General features: G+C 38.0%; 1 protein-coding gene across 3 annotated transcripts in view; it reads left to right on the forward strand.

Moving 5' to 3' along the window:
• polr3h (polymerase (RNA) III (DNA directed) polypeptide H) overlaps positions 1-11,284 on the forward strand; it is an 80,982-nt gene extending 69,698 nt beyond the window's left edge. For 2 of the 3 annotated variants that reach the window (XM_039765474.1, XM_039765475.1), the window contains 5 exons: positions 292-388; positions 477-563; positions 3,402-3,465; positions 5,016-5,241; positions 6,138-11,284. In XM_039765474.1, coding sequence (XP_039621408.1) covers positions 292-388; positions 477-563; positions 3,402-3,465; positions 5,016-5,241; positions 6,138-6,191 — 528 coding nt within the window. In that variant the 3' untranslated portion in view covers positions 6,192-11,284. The remainder of the gene's footprint in view (positions 1-291; positions 389-476; positions 564-3,401; positions 3,466-5,015; positions 5,242-6,137) is intronic. The other variant, XR_005635224.1, reaches the window with a different exon arrangement.
• The last annotated feature ends 1,992 nt before the right edge of the window (positions 11,285-13,276 follow it).

Consider the following 13,276-nt stretch of genomic DNA (forward strand, 5'->3'; position numbering starts at 1 on the left):
AAACACACTAAGTGCATGGGCTTCTCATGTCTTAACACAAAAGCCCACACCTCACCCTGAAGCTGAGTTAGGATCATTTGTTGCCTTTTTTAAATGAAATGAACTCCTTAAAGTGTTTTTTGTAGTATTTGGCCTTCTCTGTTTCAGGAAGATATATAAATACATTGTATTGGTGCATAAATCAGATTACACCCATTCCGTTTTGCCCTGACAATCACAGTAGCATCAAAAGTGTTTAGGCTGGGAAGACAGTTCAGGAATTCTTATGTAATTCTTTTTTCTTTTTTTTAGGTTGTGTTTAATGTTGGCCTATGCATCTGTTTGTATGATATCACCAAACTGGAGGATTCGTTTATCTTTCCTGGTGATGGTGCTTCACATACCAAAGGTAAGGAAGCTGCAAGAATTTTTTTGGCCTGTGATGGGAAGATCAATCAGGATTTATAGTCACCCTGTTTATTATCTGTCTATTCCAGTTCACTTCAGATATGTCGTGTTTCGACCCTTCCTGGATGAGATCATTGTGGGGAAGATCAAATGCTGCAGTCAAGAGGGAGTACACGGTGAGGGCAGGTGATTAGCCATGTGTTAGAATATTAGCAGGGTAGACCTGGGATCAGATTTATAAAACTTGCGTACACACAAAAAGAGGGTTGAAATTAGCATATGCATGTTTCCAGTCAAACATCGGGACTTATAAAGGAAGACTTGACGGAAAAGCTTGCATATATTTACGGCAACTCTGATCCATGCATATGCCACATTTTGAAGAAACTGGGAAATGACGGCATACTTAATCATGTAGGGAAATTCAGCCAAACCAGCTAAATGACGCCTCACACTCATAATGCTTTATATCACTGAGCAGTTATGTTTGTTGGCAAGACAAACATACTAAAGCTCAAAAGTTATGAATATGATATGCAGACTCTGTTTTAGTTCTCTTTTAAGATGGAGGATGCTGCAATATTTTCACTGGGGAACTTTTTTCTTTGTTAGTTTATTTCGGCTAATTGTTGTCACTTTTCAGGGAACTGGACAACAGTTCATGAGTATCTCCGCTAAGCTGCTTTGCTGGAAGCCAACCAGCCATCCGAGGCACTATATTCAGTTTTTGTTTGGTGTGGGTGTACATGAATTAAATATGGCAACATAAAAAGATATTTTGCAGCAGTGTCTGTTTTTTCTAATGTAATCTGAGCACTTTACTGCTTGCATATTTCAATAAGGGCACCTAGTGAGAATGATGCTGCTTTTGTTACTCATAAGCAGTTGAATTCCGATAACGCACAAGTCATCTGTGATCCCAAGATGAGACTGCATGCGATTCATTTATTTTGAGGCAAAGTAGCGCTGGGAGACAATTTACCTGGTTTGTTGGTAAGGTAACTTGTTGAACCTTCAGTGTTTCGTTTGGTGTATAATATTCACAATGTCTTTAAATGTTCCAGGTTATAGTGCCTGCCTGCTCAAATGCTGGCAGTTTATGCCCTCACCCAACCCCCAGAATGCAGAGGAGAGATGGTGGCACATTCTTGGCAATGAGTTATACATCACAGGAATGACTTGACGCATCTAGTTGGGAAGCTACTGTACTAGCCGTCGATGTTCTGCAGTATCGTGATTGCATATGTATGAGGTTGATTAGCATAATCCATATATGGTGGTTTTAGGGTGGCAACTGGGCTGAGTTAGTGGCATGTTCATGTTCGCACATTTACAAGATGATTGTGGTTTAATAAATTGCATAGAAATGTGTGGTAATTCAGGTGTTACAAGTAATTTTTTTGCTGTACAAATTTTACTGTGTTTTTGTTTCACGCTAGAATCCATAATGCAAAGTTTTGTAAATAAGACCCATGGTGTGTAATGCTTGATTATTTGAATATTACTGTAAATATTCATGTATGGCAAATGATTAATTGTGATTTTAAAAAGGTCACTCTATTTGTTAGTCATCCTGATACTTTACCATATTTCTAAAGCTGCTATTAACAACATACCAGTTAAGAAAAAGTAACCAAATCTGGTAGCAGGTAAGTGTAGGATGCCACATTGTCTCTTACAAATATAAATTTCCTTAGCAATTGCCAAATTTACGTATAACAGGCATTGTCAGGATAGGTCATCTAACATAGAAACAATTTGCTGGAATGTTTCCTTTATTCTTAAAGTGAAAATAATTCTGGATTGCACATTCAGAAATCAATTTAACACAAGCAAAAGAACGTCCTTTACATTGGGTGTTCAATTGGCATTGTACGGGTGAGATTGTTGTCTTTAACAGCTTTAGTCCAAAGCTGAACCTGTCAGTAAACATAAAATGGCCTTTATGTTTACTTTGAAAGAAAATTCAGCCAATCAATAAGCATCTAAAAACATGTTCTTAGAGTGATAGCTGTGCCAGCACTTGATTTGAGATATTTTTTGATTTAATTATAGTCTATGTAAATAGAAAATGGCTTGACAGACAGACAGAAGAATCATATTCTGAAGCTCTCAACTTAAGAAAATTATCTACTTATTCTTTTTGAATGTGTATGTGCGTTAGGTTAAATGGTGACTTATCAGTGTAAGCGTGATTCGGTCCATTGTTTCCTGCCTTGCCTTCAGAAACCTCCTCAGTGCTCTGAACTGAAGTGAGTTTAACAATGTAGAGTATGTGTGATTTTAAATTAGTATACCATGGTGGCGCAGCAGTTATCTATGTTGCATTGCAGCTTCAGACACTGGATATGAATCTCACATTAGTCAACACAGACTTTGTAGTTTCTCTCCATGTCTTCTTTTCAATTGCCATCACACTACCTACAATTTCACCAAGAGTGGCCATTACTGAGTTTACCAATCAGTGGATTGGTGTCCTGTCCAGGGCTGGTTCTTGACTCCTTTCAGATGTTGCTGGCATAGACTATGGCTCCTTGTTAAAGTGAAATGGAAGAAGTGGGCACATACAATATATGGTTGAATAATTTTAATGATTAGTGCGCTGATGTGTGTGATGTGGATTTTGTGGGCTGTAGAAATGCATTTCTCACTCCTGCAATGAGGTCCAGCTTTCATAACAGAACATTCTCTAACTGCCTTAGTCCATTTCAGGGTTACAGGGAGCCTGGGTCTTTCCCAGTATCATTTGTCACAAGGCATGAAATAGGATTGGAAAGGGTGCCAGTCGATCATAGGGCCTAGGCACACACACATAGGGGCCAATTGAGAATCCTCAATGAATCTGACCTGTGCATCTTTGCAGATGTGAGGAGAAAATGCAACACAGACTTGGACAGAACGTGCAAACTCTACGTGGATGCCAGCTGGGTGTAGGGATTTAACCAGCGCGTGAACCACAGCTGTGCTACAGCTTTTTTTATTTTTTTATTAATGGTTTTTGTTCTTCATGACAGTGAGCCTTGGCTTCTTTGATGACATTGTGATCCCTCCTGAGTCGTTGCAGCAGCCAGCAAAGTTGTATCCTTCAAGTTTTGTTTGGAATAGCATTTTCAAATGAATTTATTATTTTAATCTAGTTAATATAGCAATATGACTCAAATGCATTGAGATGCAGTAGATACTCTGTAGTGTATGTAGATATTATTAAAAAGAACCGGGAGTGGTCTCCTCTAGATTTTCTCGTGTACTCTGATATGAGGATGGATATTTGAGGAGTAAACTGCAAACCAATGATTATATTTTTATATTATGTACATTAAAGAACCATCAACAACAAATGAAATAAAATTAATAATATATTAAACAATTATTATAAAAGTAAAATTGAATAAATCGGATTCTTCAGCTGCATGAATAAAAAGTAAAGTACTTCTGGTTAACGGAAATAGCCCAAAGGTTGACAGAAATCTACGTTTTGTACCTAATACTTGTATGTAAAATTTGGTTGACCTAAGTGAAAGCGTTCACAGGTTATCATGTTTACATACATACACACACAGACTTCTTGGACGATTACAGTACTTTCCCTTTATTTTATATACGAGAAAGTAAATAAAGTGTGCTACATATTAAATAAAAAGCTAGTTGAGAATATTAATACTGACACTCTGGTTGACCTCCTATAATGGTAAGAGCAAAATATTCTTAATTACTTATTCAGGGCATTCTTGGTGGTGGGACGGGTTTGGGGGTGACAATGGTGCTGACTCTGACAGCTGGCTCATGTAGTCCAAGTGCATTATTGATTTTTTGATTGTCTTTTTTTTTTTTTTTTCCCAACCCACATAAAAAGATGTGAGTTTTTGTTGCCTTACTTTACTATGAAACAATCTATTAGTCTTTATAAATTAGCTTGATAATTGATAAAGACAGAACAATGACAATCGGCAAGATGTAAAAATGTCAGTCAAAATTAAGTATTCTTTAGTAGGTGAGGTAAAGAAAAGCCAAGCAAAATGACTCCTTTTATTGGCTAACTAAAAAGATTACAGTATGCAAGCTTTTGAGGCAACTCAGGCCCCTTCTTCTTACATCTTGCCTGAAGAATGGGCCTGAGTTGCCTCGAAAGCTTGCATACTGTAATCTTTTTAGTTAGCCAATAAAAGGTGTCATTTTGCTTGGCCTTTCTCTACATTCATAATGGCTAACACGGTACAACACCCTAGTACTAGGGGAGGTAATAAAGATTTTAAAATGAAAGGCAGAAAGACTGCAGCCTTGATATGAATATTTCAACTGAAGAATCTTTACTGAGATATTAAAAGAGGAAGTTTTGGGTACAACAGAGCCGAATGCACTTTCACCGTACATCCAGCTTCCTTGGGTATTCTGTAGGGGAAGTGGCATAAAGTGATGTTCGGTGTCATTTGAATTAAGAGTTTTTCTTGAAGATCGTTTTGAAATGGGTAGGATGCCTGTATAGTCAAACCATCTAAACTCCAAAGATTGAATGAAATGTGAGGTGATGGGTTCCTCTCTACAAAGACGTGTTCTTGTGTCTTGTATCAGACCACCTGAGACTACGTCCGTATCCCCCAGTTGTCCTTAACTCATGATACTTCCACCAGTGATGAAGCAGAACAGGTGTGGCTGTGGGAGTATGAAACTGACGAGGGGGCTCATGACCTTTACATGGACCATGGTGAGGAGATCCGTTTCCGCATTGTGGATGAGGTTTTCATTGATACTTCTCCTACGGGCCCAAGCACTGCAACTAATTCAACGACTGTAAAAAGTACTGGGACTGACACAAAAGAAGAGCAACCACAGAAGGAAGCCCCATACACTCTTATAGTAAGATACTGCTTGACGTTTTCATAATTCTGTGTTCTGTGGATAAACATATCACTTCTGTTAGTATGCAAAAGGTGTTTTGAGGATATATAAGCAAAGAATACAACCAACAATGGTATCGGTATGTAGAAAGTGACCCTAGTGAGCTGTATTTTATGTTAAACATCAAGTTGTTTTCCATAAGGTTTGATTGTATGGTGGTGGCACCATGATGCACAAGGTTGCCGTACTGATCTAGCCTTCTAGGTTTGAATCCCGGGCCTGGTAGGTGGCTGTATGTTTTTTGTTTTTATTTATTTATTTATTTTTTTTCTCTCGGTGTAATATAGTTTTCCTCGGAAATCCCATAAACATAGGTGTTAATTGATAATTCTAAATTGTGTGTTCTTGAGTGGACCCCTGATCCAAACAATATCAGATAACTTGAGGCCCCCATGACCCTTTATTGGCTTAAGCAGGTTTGTGAATATAATGAGATTTGATTTACATTGTAACAGAACAACCTCTAGATGGAAAAACACTCAAGAAGAAAGGCTAAATTGACCTGAGACAAGTTGGGGTGCCCTTTTTTTGAAGTAACATCACTTCCAAGGTTCTTTCCTTCATCTGTTCCTATTGAGATGTGCTTCTGCTCCCGGCAAGCTCTGTCATAGAAAAAGCAGGTTGAGAACATTGATAGAAGTTCTCATCACGTACAGCAATGGAATGAGACAAAATATGCTGGATAAAACTAAAACTGTTAGTTTTCCGTTTATGTAAATATTGTTAATGTTTAAAATGTGTAAAGGGTTTGATAATGTTCTGGTTAGTATAACAGGTGGATGTATTTTCTGTGGGGGCTAAAAAGAAAACCGTTTTTAATGCAATATTCTTTTTTTTTTCCCCCCCATTGTTAGGGCTCCATCAGTGAACCAGGCTTGGGTCTCCTGTCATGGTGGACAAGCAACTAACTTGAAAGATCTCTGTGTGTTTCATATTATGATTTGAACAGTTGAGGGCCAACGGAGACCATGTAGCTCTGTGGTTTTGTTAAGCAGCTCTCATGTGTGGGGGGAAAAAAGACAACTATATTTTTTTCCACTTCAAATAATTGCAAAATGTTTCCTACCCTCCTTGAAGGTGAGTTGTCTGCTTAGCCTAGTGCATTTAGAGCAAGAAACCTGGAAATTTGCCCTTCTAACCAAAAGCGTCATATAATAAGATATTTTTGTTTGGAGAAACTACTAGAATAATGATTCTTGGTTATCTTGAAACAAGATCCTCAAACAAGCCTTACGTCAAATGCTTGTGGTCAATTATTCAAAATGGCATTGGCCACAAAGGTTCTCTGTCCACTTTTCAAAAGTCGGGGATATTGTTAACTTGTGTCAAAATTTAACTTGTAAAAAATCATAACTTGCCTGTGGTTTAAAGAATAAAGATTGCTGGTTTTCCGTGTTTCTTGTCATACGTTTTAGCCTGACAAAAGATTTTTTTATAGATGTTTTGTTCTATGCAATGCATCATCTTGTTTTGGAGAGGAAATGCTGCTTCTTGAGGACAAAAATCCATAATTCATAACGCATTGTTTTTATCTTCAGGGAACGTGGAAATCTTAAAAGATCTTTGCAGGATTAAACTGGCATGTGAGAATAAGAAACCTGTACAATTTGAACTGGTTTGAGTATTGGCAGCTCAAAATACAAATGTAAGCCCCTTTGTATTTACTTATATTAGTTTTATTTGATAAGGACATGTAACTATTTCAGTTTCTGTCTTAAATTTTTGCCTCCCTATTATATCTTTAATGATTAAATTTGATTGGAGTAACAGTAACTTCATAAATATGCCACAGTCTAGTCCTGAAGCTTTATGGAAATCCCAGTTTTCCTCCTTGTTGTACCCCGAAGCTGCTGAACTGCTCTTGACTCTTGCAATGCAAAATTATTTGCAAGAATTGTGTCTTTCGACCTGGTATCCAGTCAGATGTATGTAGGGGTCAGGAGGACATTCCTCCATGTCTGCAAATGATTTCTGTTTGTAGGATAGGATGTCAGGGGCAGGAGTGTATCCAGTTTAGTGAGTGTTTTATTGATCCTTAAAGCAAAATTCCTTGTCTCAACAGGAACAAAAAAAATGTGAATTACTACTTCTGCAAAGAGTAAGAATTATACACAATTATAATTAATAGACAAAATAACATAAATAAATACTGCCCCTATAACTGAGTTTGTTATAACTAGCCGAGGTGAAGAGAGAACAGTCTATAGGCAGAAGAGTCCCAGTAGCTCCTGTTAGCACACTGTGCCGGTTTCTGAAGGTACTGTAGGACAACACGTCATAGAGAGGATGGGAAACATTGATTTTCCTGTGCAAGTGTAACAGTACCCTGGCCATAAGGGCCTGGTAGGACATTCTCAGCTGCTTGCCACACACATTAAAGGACCTGAGCCTCCTTATAAAGAAGAGCCTGCCCTGGTAGTTTTTGCATAGCAGGTCTGTGCTGTTCACCACATCCAGTAATATGTATTTATAAATCACCTTCTCTCCCCCATTATAGTGACTGATAAGAAGGGTTCCTTGGAATTGTAGGACTCCACCACCAACTCATTTTTTATGTCTTTAACTCCATGTGGTTTCTTCTCCCCAGAACATAAGGTACTGTTGTTTTGATTAAAGGATACATTTTCTGTTCACTTGTCTGCTTCCAGTGGCTATCGTGTGTGGATTTTTGACATTTAATCTCCTGATTTCCATAGCTTCAAGCTTCATATCATCTTACTTTTAGTCTCTGCAGTTATGTTTCTTCAGTTGTTATATTTTGCCATGGCTTGGAACAAATGATGCTGTGCTAGAGACACTGCAGCGTGTCTGATATAGCAGCAGATCGGTTAGTGTGCCCTGATACCCACTGGTTTGAGTATGCGCCCGCTGTGATTACCAATGTCATCATGAGCCAGTGGCATGTGATCTCAAATCAGAGCCTTTTTTTACTTATTTATTTATTTATTTATTTATTAGGCAATGCAGCCATACATGCTCAATAACATACAGGCACAGTGGTTTAACGACAGATGCACACTTATTTCATATGATGATTTTTTTCTAAATGTTGTCAGTTTTTTTAACTATTACAGTCTGTGTTGTTATTTTCCATTCATGTTGAGTGGCTGCGTGGTGTGGGATGATGAAGTGTGCACATAAAGTGTACACGTGTAAAGCTTCAATGTACTTGCACACATAACAATAAATCGGAAGTGAGCTGATTGCTCTGCATTGCATTTTTTTAAAGGCCTTAGTATTAGCGTGCAGGTAGGTGGCTTTATATCTTTCAGAAATCTAAGTTCATGGTACCAATTAGCATATTCTGTGACATGTCAGGTACACACACGATAAGAAAAAATGAAAAGGAGACTGTGATAGAACCAAACCATGATGAAACAGATTGAAATGCCACAAACAAGTTATCAAATTTTATAATGCATGCTGAGTGATCATAAGTGTAACATTTATTTTTTCAGTTGTTATTGCCTAGTATACAGAACAGAGACAGCAGTTCACATCTGGGAATCAACATTCAATAATGTCGATTGTAATAGCACTTGGAAATGACTTTTCAAAGTTAATAGTGAAACGTCGCTGCAGAAGAAGACAGTCAATAAAGTGAAGCACACATGTTGTCTCCTTTTAAAATGGCCGAATCTCACAAAATGATTTGGTTTTTGCTTTTTTTTTACTTTCTGAAATGACATGGATAGTCAAGTGGTCTTATTCCTTATTAGTAAAGAGACAATTCTGGTATGCTATTATGCAATCTGTGTGTAATCTAAAGACGCTGATCAATTGTCAATAACACTCTTGGTTTAAATATTTTAAATATTCATGTTTGTTTTCACATTGGACCCCTCTCCCATCACCTCTATTTCAAAACACTAGAACAGGGTAGATATTTTTAAAAATTTATAAATATTCTTCACTTAAGAACACAGCTTTTATGTGGCAAATTAACATACACCCATACCATGACTGTGAAGAAATAACTTTGAACTGAAAAGTACCAAATTTATCATTTAATACAAACGGCAAACGTCTTGCAAACAAAAGGTGACCACTCACCTGATTTAAAGTACAGTCAAAAAGTCAAAGATATTTCTTCACAAATATGATATACTGTACCACACGAAATTGTGTTTCAAAGTCCAGTGTTTTCTATAGAGTTTAAAAAATATCTTGCCCACGCTGGTGCTTTACAGTGGCAATGGGGAATGAAGGCACTACCGTAAAATAAAAGCCTAAAATTTACTGAATACGGGTTTCAATAAAAGAACACCTGCCTACCGAGTATCCCGCATAAGTTTGTGATAACAACAAATGGACGTGGAAATAATCATTTTATCAAATTTGCTGGTACTGTTTTTCTCGAGGTAAGGATATGTTTTCTAGTCACTCGTGTGAGTTCTCACATAAATATGAAAGTAAAAGAAAAGCATCCAGATGGCACAGAAAGTTTACTGTGATTTTGTCTTTTGAGAGGAAGTCGTATCCCGGGGGGTGAAAGGTTATTGCAGAAGACTACAAGTGCTGAGGTAGAGCATATGGATGGTTTTCTTTTAAAATGGCCAAATCTCTTAATATTGTCTTTGTTTTAACAAAAATGATATGTATAAGCTATTTTAAAATTAGGATATAGTGGGGTTGGATAATGGATGGATGTGTAATCGCAAGATGTGGATTAATACTCAACAAATGTCTTGAAAAATTGGGTAAGTTTTAAGGCTTTTGTTTTCTGGCTGTTAATTCTAATGTGAAATGCCAATGCAAAAAGATAAATTCCTTTTTAAATGTAAGGAAAGTAAATGACTTTAGATAATACTTTCCCAAATGCACATTTACAGTACCATGTTTATAAAGAAATAACTTTGACTTGATAAATACTGAACTTATCCATCCCATTTTTGAGGAAAGCTAAAACTCAGAAAGTTCGCAGATATAGCGAATGATTATTTAGGAAAAACGTGAACATCATGTCAAGGCTTAAAGCATTTAACTTTTGAGATAAATGAATAGTCTGTTAATTATAGGTGGAATTACTGATACTCCTTGGATTTGTCCAAAAAGTTGTATAAAGACTGTTGAACCCCAGGCCACAATACAGTTTTATGATGAACTCGGTTTTATGTCATTTAAATAAAATGTTAGATTATCATTAGAAAACGTTAGATGTGAATAGGCCATTTGGCCCAAAAAAGCTCATGTGATAAAAGGTCTGCGGTGTGATGCGGTGCAGGTTTTTAGATAAGTAATCGTATCCTAAGAGTATGCTGGCTCAGGACAGAGTGGATTTGCGCATGATGGAGCCACTTCAGGGTTGATTGCGGTGCTTGGCTGATCGCAAACGGATCAGTCAGGTGTCGTCTCATTCACACCTCACAGAGTGGGTGGATTGTGCCATCTGCACCCGATTAGGCCGTTTAAAGGAGCCTGCGCTGCAGAAGGAAAAGGAAGAAAGATGAAAAGGAAGGATCAGAGGTTAAAGTGAAAGAACGAGATGCAGAATTGGGAGAACTCCTGCTACAGAGGAATGGAGGCAAGTGGTCAGGACTGAGTCTCGGCGAGAGGAGCCTGGTGCTGAAGAAAGCGGTACTGTGGAGTTGGAGTGGCCTGTTATGCGGTGTCTCCCACAGTTGCCAAAGGACTGGTGATGAAAGATGTGTTGTGTGGCTCAGCATGGCACCCTATCCATCCTGAAGGGCCGGTAACGGGGACCCGAGTCAAGATATTTAGGGTTGACCGCATCTCTCGTAAGGATGTCTCCTCTGGTTGCAGGATCCTGTGTGGGGTAAGCAGAGGAGACGTCGTGTTGAAGAAGGAGTTGGTGCTTTTAAAGAAGAGTCTCCTTGCCTGTGATTTTTAACCTCAATTTTATGGCTTGCTTATTGGACTCTTTAACGTCTACTTCAGCACTTGTTTTGTGGATTATTTATTTTATTGGTTTGATTCACTGCATTGTTTTCGCTTTGTTCTGGATTAATTTGAATAAAAGCACTAAGACTTGTTGCACCAAGCCCTTGCTGCGTGTATAGTATGTGTCTTCATTTGCCCGGCTTATCTCGGTCTCCAGGAAGAGAAAAGGGAGTGTGCAGCCAACCCTGGACCATCACCGCTCGCCAGTCCAATACACTGAATTCCTCCAATAGAAATTTAGAGACAAGAAGAAATCCTCTTTACAGTAAGTAAAGAGTTAAAGATGTTGAAGTTGAGGGGAAAAAACAATCTTAATTGTACAAATAAAATTTGTTTTATTCTTACACATATCTAACCGTTCATTAAAAAGCGGGACTTGTGGTCCATTTACTGTCAAGCATCTAAAATATGCAAAAATGGTACTGAGCTGAAAACCACTTCCTCGCAAGGCTGTGATGTTCAAAAAAATCTAAAAACAAGTGCAGCTCTTACATTTCTTTGAGATGTGGCACTTCCGCCCAGGGAGGTCATCAGGGCACCGTGTTAAGGATTACGTCATTTTTATGTTATGATCACTGTGGTTAACGCTGCCTTGCAGCCTCTAAGTCACCATCTGTGGGTTTTCTGCCACATCCCAAAGATGCGCCTCTTGGATTAGTTAGCAACTACAAACTGACGTGACGCGAGTACACCAGTACTGTATATGGATTGGCACACCATTTAGGGTTGCATCCCATCTTGTGGCCAGTGCCTCTGAGGTAGTCTTGGCCCACTTGAAAGAAGTGTGTTCAGAAATTGGGTGGGTTTCTTCCAAGTAGATTTCAGTGACCGGACTGACTGAATTCTGGAGAACCCCAAAGTAAAGCATTGCACATATTTATTTCCTCTAAAAACTGAGACAAAATTGATCACATATATGAATGCAAAGTTCAGAGAGCTCTCTTGGTGCTTTTCCCATTAACGATTCTCGTGGTTAGTAAAGATTTCTTTCTGAAATTCACTTGTAGTCGGGCTTGTCCAGGGTTTGCAAAATTCTGCACCTTCAGCTTCATAGTAAGGTTCAAGCAGTGAGTGTGACGCGTATACAAAAAATTCATACATGAACGTTGGTAAGCTTTCACCCAAAGAAAAAAGTTATCTGCACTATTCTATAACATTTCAGTAATTCTTTAACGCTCTGATGCTGGTCTTTCGGATCATAAAATAGGTCATTAAGATTGCAACTGACGAGAACAATTCATAATTGCTGAATTACAGGATTTGAAGGTTCATCTAGAGTGCCTCTTTCTCTTGCACGATTTGGCTCAAAAACCATTCAGCACATTGTCATCTCATAACAGGCTTAAGTATCGAGTTTGGTATTTTTGTGTCCTGTCGTTTTAGCTCTAGACCGTCCTCAAGAAATTGACACACACACCCATAGTTGAGATATCAATGTTTTTGGTATCGGGAGACCCTAAAATGTTGAGAACCATTGAAAATTGGAGATCAAAACCTTTAATGAATCGAAAGCTTTCACCCCTCCCCCGTAGATGATAGGTTATGGTGGGGGAAAAGCACAAAGCAAAAAGTTAACTTGTTTTCCCATTTTAGTGAATCTCAAAGCAAAAATAATTAAACAAAAATGAACAGGAAATTGTAACACATATAAAAAAAAGGCTTACGTATCTGGGACAAGTGTCTATAGCTTTCCACTGTCATGTATACAAACACAACATACGTACATATGACTTACAGTCAGAAAACTGTGTGCCATTTTATACATTTCTGTTTGCAAGCAAACCATGTAAGCTGTCTACAGTCCATTTTTCTAGCTAGCTGACTAGCGTTGTTATCACTTCTATATACATAAAACCGTAAGTCATTTCTCTTTGTTGTTTTTTTTTTCGCTAATCAGAAAAAATGTCTAAAACGATTTTCACTAAATTTTCATGTACCTTTGCCATAGGTCCAGTTTAAAAAAAAAAATAGGCTGTATGTAAGGAAGAGGAGTGATAACAGGAAAAACCAGTGTTGTTGTGGGGACTACAATTCCCATCAGGCAGCACAAGTGCATTGAGATGAGGATATCGTCATCAGCAAGGATAAAGTT

This window comes from Polypterus senegalus, chromosome 10, assembly GCF_016835505.1.
Source record: "Polypterus senegalus isolate Bchr_013 chromosome 10, ASM1683550v1, whole genome shotgun sequence".
NCBI classification, from domain to species: Eukaryota; Metazoa; Chordata; class Cladistia; order Polypteriformes; family Polypteridae; genus Polypterus; species Polypterus senegalus.